Genomic DNA, 17296 nt, shown 5'->3' on the forward strand with positions numbered 1-17296 from the left:
AGGTCACAGTATATGGGAAACATTTCCATGGCACACTTAGGGGCACTAATGATACTACTTGCTAAGGAGGTGATCTTCCCTGAGACTTGTGTGATCTCAGGCCCTGCCTGGCAATGCTGAGAGCTGAGGACCCTATTTCTTTCAACTCTGTAACCCACTGGTGCAGCTGTGCGGCACACTAGTTGGAAAGCTCTGGTTTAAGGCTACATAGCCCACCTCCCTTGCTGATTTAACCGCAGCAGTACAGTAAACTCCTACAACTAAGCAGAGAACCCTTTATGGTGAGCACTGCTCCTCACTCCTCACTATTCCCTCCTCCCTCTTCCCCTTTCCCTGGGAATTATATTATTGGGCTACAGGCAGCTGGCAAACCCAGTATTGAGATAGCTTCTTTGACTCAACTTTATGGAGTACATCCACAATGTCCACTCAAAGTGCAACCCTGAAACAAATACACAGACTTTATTTATGCACAAATACATTTTCCAGCAAAGACAGAAGTGATTTAAAATCACACAACTTCCCAGGGCAGCCAGTGTCCGTGTACTTCAGACAGGAAGGTGGAAAGTGGTGTAGCGGGCTGGGTCACAGGATTAAGGTGCAAAAAGCTCACCAACAAGGAGCTAGGTAGGAAGATCAGTGAGGAAGAGAGGGCTTAGAAGAGGAAGAGAAGGGTAGGAGACTTTCGGGGAGAAGCAGGAGGCAGCTCAGGGAAGGGGAGCTGGCCTCAGATCACATGCAGGGGTGACTATGCCAGACGTCTCCAGGCCTCCATTGGTTCAGCTGGGCCTGCTCCAGAGGAAGAAGTTGCACCGGGAGGAGGGATCAGTGGGAGGACCCCGGGGCCTGGCACACATGTAGAAGCGGCGGCCCAGGTTGGGTCCTGGCTTCTTCACAGTACGCATCACACATGGCTCCCTGTGGCCCCCACAGAGGGGCGTGCGCAAGGGCCCCGCCAGCACAGACTTCCAGAATGAGGTCCGTACCTCCTTCTCATCTTTGGCTTCTGAAGCCTTGGCCCGCCCCTTCACCACTTTGGCCACTGCTTCCTCTTCTGGAGTCTTCGGGGTCATGAGGGTGCTCATCAGTGGTGGGCTAGGCAGTTCTATGTCAGGAGAGGCTTGGGGACAGTTAGGGGAGGGCTGAAAGTAGCTCTTCAGGTTTTTCTGGCCTCCGCCAGAGCCAGCCTGACTAGGCCGAGGCCTGGTTGAGTGCACTTGAGCTTTGTTTTGGCACGTCTGTACCCGGGTTTGATTGTTGTGCTGCAGCACCGACTGCTCCAACACAGGACTTTGTTTGAGAGGAACTAGGAAGCGAAGGATCTTGAGCTGGGTGCCTGCAAACTCAGGGAGGAAGCGGGTGCACAGAGGTGGGCACTGTTTTGCGGGTACAGAGGACACACTCAAGACTGCACCCACAGGGCAGTGGTCAGAGCCCATCACCTCAGGCAGCAGAAAAGAGGCCTGAAAGGTGTCTATGACCAGGGTCCTGTCCCCTAGCACATAGTCAAGTCGGGAGCCATAGTTGAGATGGCGGGCGCCGGTCACTGCTGACCAGCAGGTGAAGGCACCCTCCTGCTTTGGTTGGAAGCAGCGGTAGCTATCAATGAAGGGCCCTACATGAGAGGCAGACTGGCACCCCAAGTTACTGAGCAAGCTGTCCATCCACTTGCGCCCTGGATCCTCTTCAAAGCATTCCTAGGTGAGGAGGAAAGGGGGTTGGAAGAGAGAGAGACAGAACTAGATACCTAGAACTGGAAGGGACTTAGACTAACTGCTGCATTTTGCAAATAAGAAAATTTGGTTGTCCCAAGAGGACTACTGCTGAAGGTCACACAGTCCAGAATTGGCAGAGCTGGGATTCTGATTTTCATCCTTACTGATTTAAAAGACCATGCTTCTTTTTCCCTCTGCACGAGCTTGCATTTGTCTTGCATTGGTCCATCAATGGCAAATCTGAAAGTTTGTTTAATCAGAGCAATTCCCAGAACTGCTTTTTAAAATGACGGAAAACAGGAAGTTAAAAAAGTGTTTGCCTCTAGGAAGTAGGGCTGGGGTTAAGAGTTAGGAAGACTGTCAGCTTCTTCCTTTAAACCCTCTGGCACTATTTGGTTTATCTAGTGTGCCAAAGCCCTCAATGACCATTCCTACCTTCTGAGCTGAGGACCTGCAAGGATCCAGGTCTGAATACTTCCTTAGGCTCTGATCCCCAATCCATCATCCATCAGTCCATCCATTCACTCCACCTACCCACCCACTCATTCAATGCAAGGAATGTTCATGGAGTACCTATTATGTGCCAAGCATGATGCCAGGGACAAAGTAGGAACCTGATCTACTCCTGGGGACCAAGGAGACTTCCTTTCAAGAAGTGATCTGGAGGGGAGGTGTGCGGGCTGAGCAAGAGTAACCTAGGTGGAGGGTGCTCCTAACTTTAAGAACAGTCTCTGTGCTGGGCCTGTGGAGGGAGTGTGCTGCGTACCCAAAAGACTTGAGGAAAGACCAGACTTGAGACCAGAATACCAGCAGGAAATGGCTGCCATAGTCACAGTGCAAGCAAGATGATGGTCACTTGGGCTAGGGTGGGTGCCAGAGGAGACAGAACATGAAATTATGAGATGATTTGTAGCTAGAATCAATAGTACTTGAAGACTAACTGAATGTGGGAAGTGGAGTAAGAAAGAAAGACAATACTAGCACAATTCCCAGGCTTTAAGTTGAAGCAACCAAGAGGATGACAGTGCCATTTAGAGAAACGACAAGACTAAAAGAGCAAGCCTGGTGGAAAGTGGAAATGTTCTGCTCTTTTGGAAAGACCGTAAGTCATCTTAGCTGGCACTATTAGTTCTCTTTCCCTGGAGGAGAAAATGAAGGAGGTATACATGAGAGATCTAGGCTACCTCTGAACTAAGTAGACAAGGCATAAAGGTGTATGATGCTATCACAGGAATCTGAACAACACACTGAATGAATGCATAAGAGGAATGAGGCAGGGAGGGACTGAAGGCTCGCACTTTGTAGCATTCTCTCCGCTCCCCACCACCACACCACCACCATTCTCTCACTTCTGCTCATTTCCCAGCTGGAAGCCATATCTACATTTATGTAGCTCTTCTGCAAATTAATCAAGGAATATTCCCATGGTCCTTCTCTAAGCCAAGCCCAGTGCTGAGTGGGACTGTGCCAACATAAATCACTGATCCCCCATCATGAGACATAAGGCAAGCCAAGATGAGAGCTGGCTTGTAGATTCTAGGGCAGTGGTTCTCAAGCCTGGCTGCACGATAAAGTCACACTGGGGGCTTTTAGAACGTGCCACTACCCTGGCCCCACACCCGAGAGTTCTGAGTTCATTAGTCTGCAGAAGTGCTAAGATATTGATATTTTTGTTCTAATATGCAGTTAGGGGCTGAAAACCATGGGCCTAGGGGGACTTAGAGATAAGAGGCTCATATAACAAAAAGACAGAGACGGGGTCATGTCCACCAATTCAGGGCACAGTGAAAAAAGCCAGAATGAGAATAACTTTTACAACAGGCCGACAGGAGACAACCTGTCTAGAGAGGACAAAATGTGTAGGGACACTAAAGGTGGAAATAGAGACAGGTCACAGTCCATGGAGAGCCCTGAATGCTAGGTCTCCATGTTTTCTCTGTATCACAGAGGTAACCAGGAGGTATTGAAAGTTCATAAACAAGAAACACAGTGTATTAAGGAAATGACCAAGGCAATGTAGAATTCACAGTCCTTGAAAACATCTGACCCTCAACAACTCTCCAGCCCCACCTTCTGCCACTCACCTCCCTTCCCGTGTCACTGAGAAGAAAGGGACTTGTGGTTCCCCAAGCACACAATGCAAATTCTCACCTTGAAACCTTTGTCCATGCTAAAATGCTTCGCTACTTCAAAGCTGTTCTACTTGTCTGTTAAGATTCAGCCATTTTTAGCTGCCTGTCCTGATGTCTGAGCTCACCTAGGACTCCCATCTCTGAGCTCCCGTAGCTTTCTGGGATGCCATCTGTGTCTCTGCTCTGAGAATACCATCCTATAATTGGCCAGCCATGTGTCTGTAGCCCACCACCATGCTGGACAGCTCCTAGGAGCCAAGAGTTGGATCTGACTCCTGAGTCCTCAGTATGCGGCAGAGTCAGTATTGTCTATTGAATGAACGACCAATCCTCAGTACTATAATAGTATTGCAAACCAAGCTCCACTTTCCCATAAAGGAAGCTGTCCCTGGGCCAAAAACTCAGCATTGGTTGGCTGTACAAACAGAATCAGTCAAGTGGGGCCAGGCACCTAGAGGTAGCCTTACCAGGTTGACTGCGTCCCAGTGGTCAATGGGGCGGTGGGCTGTATTCAGGTCACCCAGAATGATCACATGGCTGAAAAACACAATATGGGATTGTTAGAAAGGGGTGCAGCAGTCCTGGCCCGTATACTTTTTCCTGGGCCCATGAGCTCAGACAGGCCACCTCCCATATTGAGGCTTCCTAGCCAACAGCAACTCATAGCAGCCTACCTCTCCAATCTTACCACAACCTTGCTGCCTTTCATATCTGACCAACCCAATTCTGATCTCCAAAGGTGACAGTGTTCCATGTTTGACATGACTGCCTCACTGATCAGTACCTAATGGGCATTTTTCTTATCCTTCAATCAAGGGGAGGTGAGCTCAAATACCACCTCCCCTTGATTGCTCTAACCCACCCTCACTTTCCTGTCCTTCCCTGGAACAAGACTTTCCTTTGCTTCCAGGAAGTTTACCATTCTCATCTCATTTCACCCTTAAAACTATTCTGTGGGGTAGAAACAATATCCCATTGTCTCTGAGTTCTTTGGAAAGGGTGGATATCCCTTTCAATGGAGCTTAACACAGGGCTGGGCACCCAGGACCGACTCAAGGAAGCCTTGCTGCCTAGACTTGCAGTACCTGCCTGCCGCCAGGAGGGCTTCTGCTCGGATTTGCAGCAAACGATAGAAGCGCATCTTAAAGACTAGCCGCTCAGGCCTCCCAGGGTCCGCATGGGGGCAGTACACGTTGATTAGGGTCAAGATCCTCTCCTTCCCTTCCCATGTGCTGGAGAAAAGAGAAACCTTCAAAAGGGGTCAGTTTCAAACCTCCCCTTCTGTCCCTTCCCCATACCATATGGCTTCCATTTGGTGACTGTCTGGGATGGAAAAGAAAGGGGTTAAAGAGACACAAATGAGCTGACATGAAGGACCTGGGGACTGACTACTGGTAAGGCAGGGAGAGGGACATCTAAGGATGACCACCAGGTAATGGCGCTGCTATTCACAAAGAGAACACCCAGAAAGAGAGAAACCTGGGGCAGTGAGTTCAGCACTAAGTTGCTTTTGAGATGTCTATGGTAATAAGGGCTGGATCACCAGGCCAGCCCCACACTGTAGAGATGGAAACTCAAGCCTCAGAGGTGGAAAAATTTGCCAGGGTCACACACTGAGCAGCCCAGCCAGGACTAAATCAGGAAAGGCAAATTTGGGAACTTCACCACGGTGCATGTATGTTTACAGGGCAAGCCTTAGAATCTTCACACTCAAAGAGTAGCACCAGCAGTGCTCAGTAGCAGGGAGATATGAGCTATTACCAGATCTTATGCTGTGTGAGGAGGGCCCGGCCTCACTATCCAGAGCCCGGAGTTCCTCTTGGGTAAACTCATCCATATTTCCATAGCAACCAACATTCCCATTCTGGGTGGCAAACAGGCCACTCAGGCCTTCTTCAGCAGCCACTGGGGTAGCGTTGTCCTTACAGAAGGTAGCTACACCTGGGAACAGACAGGGTACTCTGAGCAGACCTGGCAGTCAATAGCCTGTTGCACAGCCTGTCCCACTCCAATTGTCCCCACACAGGTCACCTAAGTAATCTTCATAAAGTGTGGTTCTTGGGGAACCTTATTCAAACCCTGGAGTCTCAGTTCCTGCATCTAAAAAAGCCACAGAATGTTCTAAGTGTTTTACATTGATACATGGTGAGTGCTTGAGAAGTATTAGCAATTATTATTATCACATGAATTAATTCATTTAATCCTCGTAACAGCCCTAGAAGGTAAACATTATCCTCATTTTCTAGCTGAGGAACCTGAGGCACCAAGAGGTAATGTAACTTGCCAGAGGGTGCACAGCTAGGAAATGAGACACGATTCAAACCCTGGGCTTCTGGCTCCACAGTTCACACAATTAAGCACCACACTACTACTGTACTTCTGAGGTCCAGCAGGATAATTCTATCCATAAAAATTATATTTCACATAATTTACTATTATGCAGCTTTAGCTCTGTAAACTAAGTGTCTAAATTTTATTACCCTCTCATCAAATATTGGAAGCCCTTTTCCCCATCTGCCTCCATCACTAATTTAAAGTCCACAGAAAGCCCCATTTACCAGAATAGCCGCTACGGTTGCGGCTGAAGCTGAAATAGGAGTTATAACCCTCAACGATAGCCAGGGCTCTGTCAGTGCATCCCTAGGGAAAAAAAAAAAATGTAAGATTAAGTCAGAGGTAAAACTAGCATCCGAGAAACACAAAGGCCTGGAATTACAGTTGTAGGCTAATTCCTTGCACACATCAGAGACGGAGTTGGGGGTGACGGGAATGAAGTATCTATGAGTAGAGGACCACCTAGAAAGATGGGAAATGTCAGAGAGGAAATTGATATCAGAATTAGAAGGCTGGCGGGGATGGTTAGAAACTATGAAGTGGAGGTGGAGAATTAGATGGGAGAGGGAAAGAATCAGAGCTAAGCCTGGGGGTCTCGACGATGGGAGGGAGCTGGGGGTGGGGATGGACATATGAGAGGACAGTGGGAATTTGAGCTAAGGGTGAGAGGTAAGAGAGAGGGAATTAGGGGATCTGAACTGGGGATGGAGGGAAAAGGAATTAGGGGATTCTAAGGGGAGACAGGAGGGTGAAGAAATAAGAGGACATCTAAGCTTGGGGTGGGAAATGAGGTGGGAATTAGGGACTTTCAGCTGGGAGGAGAGATGGGGATAGATAAGGGACACGGGGTTCTGAGCTGGAGGTGTGAAAAGGAGGCAATTAGAAAGACTGAGCTGGGGTCAAAGGTGGGGTGGGAATTAGAGGATCTGAGCTTGGGGCAAGGATGAAGAATTCGGGGGTTTGACTTGGTGGCGGGGAGATGGACAGCGTATGGAAGGAGGAAATTCAGGGGACTGAGTTTGGGGCCAGAGAATGAGTGGGAATCTGACTAGATATGGGGTTTCGAGAAGGAGCTAGTTTGCTGAAGACAGGAAATGGAGTGCAACTGGGGATCTAGCTAGGGTGGGAAATGGGAGTTTAAGAGGGAAGAGACCTGGGTCTAAGGGCAGGACTCTAAGAATAGGAAACTGGGAAAGTAAAATTACATGGGACACGGGGCAAAAGTTAGCGGGAAAGAAAAAGTATGCAGGGATCCTGGAATCCAGAGCGCTCACTGGTCACTTTGGTTTCCTGGAGACAGACGATATCGGCATTCAGCTCGTCCAAAATGCGCCCCACGGCCACGGCGGCACAGTTGCTGGGTTCCTGATTTGCCACCCCTTGCACGGGTCTCCGAATCCCATGATGTTCCAGCTCACCACGCGCAACATCTTAACAGGCTGGCACACCTCCCAGCCCGCGCCAAACTAGGCGCGAGCGAGTAGCTCGCTGTTCAGAAGTTGGCCACGCCCGCCTTCCGCGCGCGTTTGCGCAGGCGTTCTCCTGCGTACCACAAAAGCGTCTGACGCACGTCGGGCGGGGGCTTCAACTTCCTCAGTTCTCATTGGCGGGAGAAAGAACTGGGTGGACGCTGAAAGAAGCAGAGCGGAAGCCTAGGGGCAATGAATGGCGAAAGGAGTTTCCAGTTGGGGTCCCGCGCGTTCCGCTCGGACACCTGAGTCTCAGTGCGTTTTTCCTCTACTCAGAAGTCCACGTGGTGCGTCCAGTTACTTACAAACGGGATTTTGCCACTTTTTAGGCGACCCTGAGCGGAACTGCTCAGCAGCCAAAGCCCCGCCCTCAATGCGACGGACCGCCCACCTAAGTGCATAGATGGCTGCCGCGCTTGCGCCCCAGGAGTAGCTGGTGCTAAGTGCTCGCGTTGGATGGGGGCAAAGGTGGTTGGAGGAGGGAGCAGTAAGAGTCGCTCCACTGAGATAAGACTTAGGAGGAGGGCCTTTGGCTTTATTGGGGCAGAGGGGAGGAGGAGGAGGCTGTCTCAAGCCTGCCCTGTAGCTTTTATTTGTCTTGGCTCTTAATATTCCGAAGGATGTAGCCGGACACATCCTTACTCTTGGTTCTGTTTCTCAGATAAGTGAAATCGAGGCCCAGGAAATGTAAGCTCGTGAGCAGCACTGTCTCCGGATGCATCCATGGCTCTTCTGTATATGTTATCGCATTTAATTCTCAGGACAGCCCTGTTTGGGGCATTGAGGCTAAGTTAGAGATGTCGAGTGAATTCACTTCATTCTCACAGTTCAGTCTCTCTTACACTGAAGTAGTAGAGCCAGGATTCAAACCCTATCTTAGTTAGGTCAAGGATTACTTTTCTGAGTGTTTTTACTAACCACACACCACCCCAGTTAAGTCTTTTCCTCTGGGGCCCCACGGCACCCTATGGTCCATTCTGTCACAGTACTTATAATACACAGCTATCATTGACTTCTATTTCTGCTGCCCCTAGACTGTCAGCAGCTTGAGAACAATGACCATGTCTGGTTCATCTTGTTAGCCCATCCCCTAATACTAGACACAGTATATATTGGGAAGCAATAGATGTTTGTCAGGTGAATGAATGAACAAAGAAGAATAAATAGCAAGAGCATCAACAGGTTCATGGCTTGTTTTTGAGAGCACAAAAAATAGAAGTAATGGATATGCCCAATGTCCAGGGAAAAGCATAACGATGCATCTTAGGTTCCTCACCCAGAATTGCAGCATAATTATTTTTCCCCAGAATTAAGTGTTAGAACCATCGTCCTCAATGGTTACAGGAAAGATGCAGTAAACTGCTTTTCCTCCTGGAGGACTTAAATTTACCAGTTGTTGCTATCAGAAAATAGCTCTGTGATTAAAATAAAAATTTGTGTGTCCTAAGCTTTTTCATGCTTTGGGGGTTATTGACTCAGAATTGACTCCCATGAACGTGACAACTAGGACAAAGGAAATGAACATTTTTATTGCTCTTGCTTCATATTGTCAGATTGCTTTCCAGTAAGAGATTATGCCCATTTACACTGAAGACCAATCTGAAACTCAGCCCCAGCGAAATCCAGAACTTGCCTGTCTCCATAGCTGGTTTTAATTTCCCTATTCTGCAGTGGCTGTTAATATTAGTTCTGACCTTTGGGGCAAGGTGAACACATGGTTGGACTGAAGAGAAAAGGCTTCGGGTGGCTCAGGAACTTCTTTGGCAACTACAACAGCTGATATTTCAACAGAGCACATACCCCCCCACACACACTTAACAAGGGTACATCCTCAGCCTTCTCAGGGAACCAACGAACACCTCCAGGCTTCCTCTTTGATGTCACCCACTGGACCTGCCTTAGGGGTCTGTAAATGCAAGAGAACCGAGTGTTGGATAATTAGCGATGGAAGAAAAAACCTCTAGAATAAAAGGTAGGTGAGAAAGAAGGGAAAGTAAGCAGGAGTTACACAAATCCACATGCATTCTTCAGGCCCTCTGGAAAGTTTTCTTTTCGTAGATGGTTGGTTGACGTGTGCATTAAAGGGCATGGGAAAGTGGGGGAAAAGATTATATGTAACCTATTTATATATCTGTATATTTTTAAAAATCCATTCTGGCCTTTGTGGGACCCTGGCCCCCAGGGCAATTCCCTAGCACCTGTGAAAGTCTCTCTAACTTGTTCTGGTCTGGTTTTGAATGAACTGAGTGATTGAGATTATAGCTCTTACCTCCCCACTGATGTGTAAAGTAGGGTTGATTTGCTGTGGCGCTTTGAACAAACTCTCTAGCTTCTCTGGGCATCAGTAGCTTCCTCAGTAAAATGGAAATCAAAGTCTCTAGGCAACGTTCCTCAGAGGGCTGTCACGATCAAGAAGGGTGGAAAGGCAGAAACCAAAGCTCTTTGGAGACATTTCGGGACTTCCTCGCTCTAAAAGTAGTGATCTTGCTTTTTCATATAGGCTCCACAAGCAATCCCACCCAAAACCCTCCAACTGCTCTTCTCCCTGTGCGACTACGGTCTGTGGAGAGCCGCTTCCAGGACTAGGATTCAGTGAGGTTTGGGGCCCAGGCATGAGGCCGAAAATAGTGGAGAGATGGTGGGCCAGGACAGTGGCTGAGAAGGAAGGGGATCATAGACTCCTGTCACAGAAGGCCTGACACTCATATACATGCACCTAGCTTGTAAGTGTGTGGTCGGTCTCCCCTCACACCTTCATTCTCCACAAATGCATTCATACCCAAACAGTCTGAGAGCTACCAATAGGGAGACCCCATTCATGACTTTATTATCCATCAGCACTGTCATATGCTCCTTTACATAGGATTCTCCCCCCATACACATGCCCTATACTTGGGAGGGGTACAGGGTCAGGATCTGGGGGCCTTGGGAAATCACATTGTAATCTTTTCTTCCCTAGAGATAGCCCCATTTTAGAATTTTAGACCAAGAGCTACAGGTCAGAGCTTGGTCTTGAATGAGAATCTGGTACTGACTGAACCCTTTCTCTGCCACGAGTTCATTGGCCCTTTTCAGAGAGGACTTAATTCTTGTGTTTATCTGTTTCTGTCCCATTCAAGGGAGAGAAACCTTTCTAGATGCCACCTCCTACCTCAGACAAGTTAGTTCTCCCATCCAATTCCCTGCACAGCTCTCTGTTATAATATTTACCTTGTTGAACTAGGATTAGTTGTCCACAAGTTCATCTCATCTGGGGCAGAGAGATGTAGACTGCACAAACACAATAAGCAAGTGTCTCCTCTGTCCTCTGTACCAAGACCTGAATTGGACACTGGAAACACAAATTACAGATCACTGAGATCTAGTCTCCATCCTCAAGGAGTTCACAGTCTAGTGGGGAAGCAGACCAGGAAAATACTGGTGGATACTTGCTCAGATAGGAGCAGGTGGGCAATATAAGAACCAAAGACAAGGCCTGTCCCAAGGGTACAGGGGTCACTTCCCAAAGGAAGTGAACATCAAACCGGACCTTGAAAAGTGGGTCAGATTGTGTTGGGAATAGGAGAAAAAATGGCATTTCAGGCGGAGCAAAGGCAAGAAACAGGAAAACACACCATGTATTTTGGGGCCCAGTGAGTCAGCCAGTGAAGTTTAAGGATGGAGATCTGAGAGACATGGCTGGACAGGTAGGCTGAAGCTTGATTGAGAAGTCTTGAGTACCAAGCTGAGGTCTTTCCGTAAAGCTTGTTTTGGTCTCCTGCTTCTGGGATCAGAATTGGTACAGTGAGGAATCTCATAGCTAATTCCAGGCAATTTTAAGTTAGGTTTTAGAGCCTGGACCCCAGGTTTACCCTTTCAGACTTTGTCAAAAGCCTGCCAGCTTCCTATCTGATTTCCTGCTGCTAAAATTATCCTTCTGCCTGTTGGCAGGGTCATGGGGACAAAATTGTAAACATAGAAGAGACGTTCATGTGACCAGCTAGATTACCTTGAACATGCCACTTCCCCTCCCCAGACTTCAGTTTCCCTGTAAGGCTAACAAGGATGTTTGTAAGGATCACATAAGATAAGGGATATGTTGTTGCTTTGTGGGCAATGGAAAACATACAAGGAAAGGGTTATAATTAAGATTATTAATATTAACAGATTTATAACAGGAAATTTATTAGAATTAAAAGAGTTGTATCTCTTACAAAGTCTAGTTCTGAGACTCTAGAGGTTCTGAGCTAACCTGTAAGACCACATTCTTAGATCAGGTGTGTTGATTAATTAAAGAAAAGCCCTGGCCTGGGAGAAATTAGGTCCCTAGTGTTCTATTCCTGACTTGGCCACTGATTTGCTACATGACCTTAGGATATTTCTAGAAAAATATTTCTAGACCTCAATTTTCTTACCTGAGAGGGTGAGATGAAATGATCTCACAAGTCTTTATACAAAATCAAAAGAGTAAAACCAAATTCATCCTTCTAATTGATTTGCAGGAGCTCTTTGCATATTATAAATGTTAAACCTTTGCCATAATGTAAGTTTCCTTAACTGAGGGTTTTCTATATGGCCAGCATTACAGTAAAAGTTTCAGGTTAGTCAAAGAGGTGTCTTATCATTTACCTCCCACAGGGAGTAACAGTGTTAGATAATATATTTTTAACATTTCCCAGATTGCTTTACATTTTTTAACACATTGAATCTTCAACAATCCTAAGGAGGGTAGGTACTCCTATCATTCCCATGTTCCAGATAAGAAAACTGAAGCACTGAAAAGTTTAGTTTTCTGCTCATTGTCTCATAGCCAACAAGGGGCAGAGGTAGGATTCCACTCAAGAAATATGGCTCTAGAGCCTATTGCTCTTAACCATCATAATCTGCTGTCTCAGTTGATTCATTTAGATAGGTGGCTCTGGAATGTATTAAAAATTTGGTATGATTTATACACAACAACTGGAGGAAATCTGACCCTTGTGTAGACTAAGGCTTGCAAATGTATTTTAGGGAACTTCTTAAAAGGCAAAGTGGAACTGAGAGCATTTGAGGGCAGGATTGGAAATTTCTGTCCCCAAGAGATTGCCCTTGTGTAGCCCAGCTCAGTGGAAGAAAGTTGAGCTTCCTCGTAGCCAGTCATTGGAGGTTCACTGGGGGTGGGAAGGTTGCAGAAGAGTGAAGTAAGAGCACACTTGCGCATCTTCCAGGCAAGCTGTGCAGTTCTATGAGTTCTACGCATAAAAGCCTCAAAACAACGGGTCAGGGGAGGGAGAGGGGGCAGGTGAGGGTGACTCATCTGGGCTGGATGGCTCTGGCCTATGGACTTGTCCTACTTTGAGGCCATTGCTCTTTGCTCCCTGCTGCAGCCTCCACCCTCTTAAATCTCCATCCTAATGGCTTGGCATGAGGAACTTTAGTGAAATTTTCTATCAGTTCATGATGCCAATGTCATTCTCCTTAGGGAATCTGACGGTGGCTGACAGCCGTGTGGGCAGAGCTTACCATTCCCCCACCTCCAGCCCCAGGCAATGGCTGCACTCTTCCAAAGGTGTCAGTTTACTCCTATTTATTTAGCCCTTGGCTGGAGAGAGTAGAAAGATGATCAGATAGTGCCCATCTCTTCAAAAGTGCCCCAGGCAGCACATTTCAGGTGGGAGAGGCCCTGTGGCAAGGAAGGCAGCAGAATCCAGAGAAGACAAGGGATGCAAGGCCATTTTGGGTCGGGGAAGCAGAGAAGTAATGGACCTTCCATGTCCAGTTTGGGCCTCTAATTGCCAGCTCAAAACACTGCATTCCCCAGTAGGGACTTTGTGTTTGTGTTTTTGTCCTTGGGAACCTTGCATTTCTGATGTAAATCTTGATTTCTGGGTTGGAGCTGACATTCTACTTAGGCCCATTTTTTAATTTCAAAGCTGGGAAAGCCGCTGAGACCTACCTCCATCACCTTTGCCTCTCTACCCCACACAGGCTGTAAGCATATGATCTTTGGTCTTTTATTTGCATACTCTATTAGTCTTGTCTTCATTGGAGGGAAGTGACTGGTCAGACCTGGGCTGTGTTGCTGGCTGCCTTCCTTGTTGGGCTCCAACTTACCTCCTATGTACACAGCCCTTGGAGTTCAGAGGCCTCTCCTGACCTCTGCCCAACCTCTTGCTCTCTGCACCCAATACCCCTAGTACATACAGGAGCAGAGGCAGGCTAGGACCAGAGGAAAGAGGAGAGGGGACTGAAGACAGACTTTGAGAGGGCTTAGAAACCCAGTGCACCCCCCGTCCCAGCCCTGTCCACCTGCTGCTGTGACCACAGTGAGAGAAAAGACAGCTAGTAAGATAGAAGTGAGGCCGGGTACCTTGTGGGCAGTGATGTCATTAGCTGCGACTCCTAAGATGTCTCCAGAGATGGGAGAGCTCACCCAAACCAGGTTGCAGAAGATCTGGATTCCACACAGCAGCGGCAGCAGCAGGCTGCATCGGAGAAGGGGCTGTAAGTGGGGTTTACTTCCGTGGGTTTCAAGGTGGTGGTGGTAGAGTGGGTGTAGAAGAGCAAAGGATGCACCTTCCCTTAACATACACTCCCACCTCAACCTGAAAGTTGGAGTAGATGAACAACTGAATGAAATAGAGGCTAGTGTCAAAAAGGTGAGGAAAGAATGAGAGAGAAGACAACCGGAAAGAAAGAGATGAAGACAGAGAAGGAGGATTAGGTTAAGACCATCTTAATCAGAGGGATCTTTAGGAACTTTTCATTTCTTAGGCAGAGCTTGTTTGGAATGTTTCTTGTTTAGAATTTAAGATTTCTAGTTCAGGACTGTTCAGTGATAGCCTAGTATGTTTCATTTTGGTGACTTCTGTGAAGTGTCTGCGAGTTGGTCTTGTCTGACTGATAGTGCCTGGGTGAAATAAGGTGATGGCTCCTGGCATCATCTCTCAGGGGACAGGTGCTGCGTACACAACAGTGCCATGTCACTGGTCAGTATTGCTCCTCTCCTTTCTCAGGCCTTTTCTGAGTCTGTACCTGCCTAGGTTGGGAAACACTTCATGTCCTGTCTCCAGTGTTGGCTTTCTGGCACATATGGACTTCCTTGCTGCTCTGGGAATTTGAGAGAGACAGTCTCTCAGGGCCAGCCCACTGGTGTGGTGCTCACTTTGGAAATTTAAGAAAGATCAAGGGCAAAAGAAAAGTAAATAAAACCTGGACATATTTAAAAAGAAACTGGAGTATACCATTTCCCATAGATAACAGACGACAGTGGTGGACCAAGGTGCATCCAGCCCACGGATTGTGGCCTGAATGGCCATAAGGTGGGTTAAGATAAGGCAGCTGTGGACTGTGGGACTCAGACACCCCAAAGGCCAGCTAACCGAGTTTCCACTCTGCTAATGCTAGGAGAGGCCCAGGCTTAGGGATATTGGGGGTAGCAGTAGTTGCTTAGAGGATCCAGGAGCATATAGAATGTTAAATATAGTTATAATATACAGGATGTAGGGTGTGGGTGGAGGAAGAGAGACAAAAAAGACTAGGCTCCTGTTCTCTCTCTTTCTTATCTCCACCAGCTCTCACACTCACTCAGCTGGAGATCTAGGAGCCTGGAGACTGAGAGGTACTCTCACCCAGCCAGCCACTCTTGGCCTTTTCCAAGGGGCTGTTTAGTTGACAAGCAAGCCATTCTCTGCATACACGGGTCCTCCAGAGCTAGAATGCTTATAGTCCTGGGAACTGTGTCTTTCAAGTTGGAGAGATAATATACATAAATCATCTAATATAGTCTCTATCAAATAGAAGATGAAAAATAAATACGTGCTCACTTTAGTTTGGAGCATCACTTCCCTCAGCTATAAAACAGAATTAATGCCTATGACCCAGTGTTATTGGGAGTAATTCACTGATTCAGAGGTTCTGGATCCAGACTGCTTAGGTTTGAGTCTCAGCTCTGTCTCCCCCTGTGTCTGTGACCTTGGACAACTCTTTTAACCTCTCTGGGCTTCTCTGTTTCCTCACCTGTAAAAGGAAGTTAATAACAGTGTAGTTGTGAAGATTAGATGAGCTGAAGCATATGACATGCTTAGAAGAGTGTCCAGCACATAGTACACACTCAGTAATTGTTAATTATCCTAATTCTTATTGTTCTTGTTATTTAAACAAGAAAGTGGGTATGTGGTCTTATTTACCATCATATCCTCAACATCAGGCCCTGATCCTGGCACATAGTAGATGTAAATGGTCACTCAGTAAATGGTCACTCTGTGCCACTTCCACTCTACCACTGACCATAGCTAAAAATGGGGCTCTGTGTGCACAAGACAGTCACTCATTAATATTTGACTAAATTTTATCAGACCATAGATGCAAAAAAACTTAGATAGTGGTTGCCAAGTCTGGGCAATGTCTGGTTCACCTCTTGCTAGGGAGGCCAGTCTATTCGTCCCTGTAAGGTCTGAATCACCTTTTTCTTGGAGCATCCTCTCTAGAAGACACACAGTCACTTAATGTTATTCTGAAGATTAAATACATTAACATGTAAAGTACTTGAACAGCTGTGCATATTCTTTTCTCATCCAACATTATGTTTATGTGAACCACCCATGTTATTGTTGCAAGCAGTTGTAGTTTGTTTATTCCCCTTGTGACTATCCCACAGTTTATTTATCCATCTTACTATTGTTGAGCATTTGAGTAGTTTCTAATTTTTGATTATGAACAGTAATCCAATGGGCATTCTTGTACCTTTATCCTGGTAGATCAAGTCCCTCCATCTTGTCCTTCTTATGGAGTGTCTTGGCTATTCTTGGCCCAGTGTTCTTCTCCATAAATTTTGGAATCAGCTTTCCAAGTTACACACACACACACACACCACACACACACACACCACACACACACACACATGAGAGAGAGAGAGAGAGAGAGAGAGAACTTTTGGGATTTTGATGGAAATTACATTCAATCTGTAAATCAAATCAATTTGAGGAGAATTGCCATCTTTGTGATGGCGAGTCTTCCCTAAACATGGTATATACTCCATATATTCAGACTTTTTCATGTTGAGTGAAGTTTTATAATTTAATCTATAAAAGGCTTGCATGCCATTGTAAGATTTTTTTACTTATTTTTGTTGCTATGTTAAATAGTACCTTTTTAGAAAATTAAATTTTATAGCAGTATGTTGCTAATGTATACAACTGTACTTGTTTTTCATGTAATGAATTTGTAACTAGCAAACCTGCTAAACTTTCTTATGAGTTTTGATAATTTGTATGCAAATGATAGCTTTCATTTTTCCCCACAATCCTTATTTTTATCTTTTTCTTATATTATTACACTGCTAAGACCTCCCACCTTTAATACACACACACGAGATGTGCAGTACATGTTGAAAAGAAATGTTAATAGTGTATATTCTTATGCTGATCCCGATTTTAAGTTTCTCCATTGAGTAAATTTGCTGTAGTTTTTTTGGTAGATATCATTTAATAGGTTAAAAAGGTTCCTGTGTATTCTGAGTTTGCCAGTACAATTTTTAAAACATGAGTGAATATTGAATTTTATTAAACATGTTTTCTGTATTCAATGAAATGACATTAATTTTCTATTTTAACCCATTAATGTGGTACATTACATTAGAGTTTTTCTTGTGTTGAAATAATCTTGCAGTCCTGGGATAAATAAAAAC

General features: G+C 46.2%; 2 protein-coding genes across 5 annotated transcripts in view; one reads left to right on the forward strand and one right to left on the reverse strand.

The window, feature by feature from the left end:
- Positions 1-437: 437 nt before the first annotated feature.
- On the reverse strand, positions 438-7721 carry APEX2 (apurinic/apyrimidinic endodeoxyribonuclease 2). The gene is given in 8 exon segments (XM_033201762.1): positions 438-1697; positions 4315-4384; positions 4933-5079; positions 5609-5642; positions 5645-5788; positions 6406-6471; positions 7450-7584; positions 7587-7721. Coding segments are annotated over 8 exon segments (1539 nt in total). The 5' UTR covers positions 7612-7721; the 3' UTR covers positions 438-779.
- A 1405-nt stretch (positions 7722-9126) lies between these two features.
- Positions 9127-17296, forward strand: part of PFKFB1 (6-phosphofructo-2-kinase/fructose-2,6-biphosphatase 1) — a 59071-nt gene continuing 50901 nt past the window's right edge. The window contains exon 1 of one of the 4 annotated variants that reach the window (XM_033201761.1): positions 9127-9622. In XM_033201761.1, the coding sequence (XP_033057652.1) occupies positions 9595-9622 (28 nt within the window). In that variant the 5' untranslated portion in view covers positions 9127-9594. Of the gene's footprint in view, positions 9623-13701; positions 14113-17296 lie in introns of those variants that run through there. The other 3 variants (XM_033201759.1, XM_033201760.1, XM_033201758.1) reach the window with 3 other exon arrangements.

The sequence above is a fragment of the Trachypithecus francoisi genome, unplaced genomic scaffold, assembly GCF_009764315.1.
Source record: "Trachypithecus francoisi isolate TF-2019V2 unplaced genomic scaffold, Tfra_2.0 Lachesis_group6, whole genome shotgun sequence".
Taxonomy (NCBI): Eukaryota; Metazoa; Chordata; class Mammalia; order Primates; family Cercopithecidae; genus Trachypithecus; species Trachypithecus francoisi.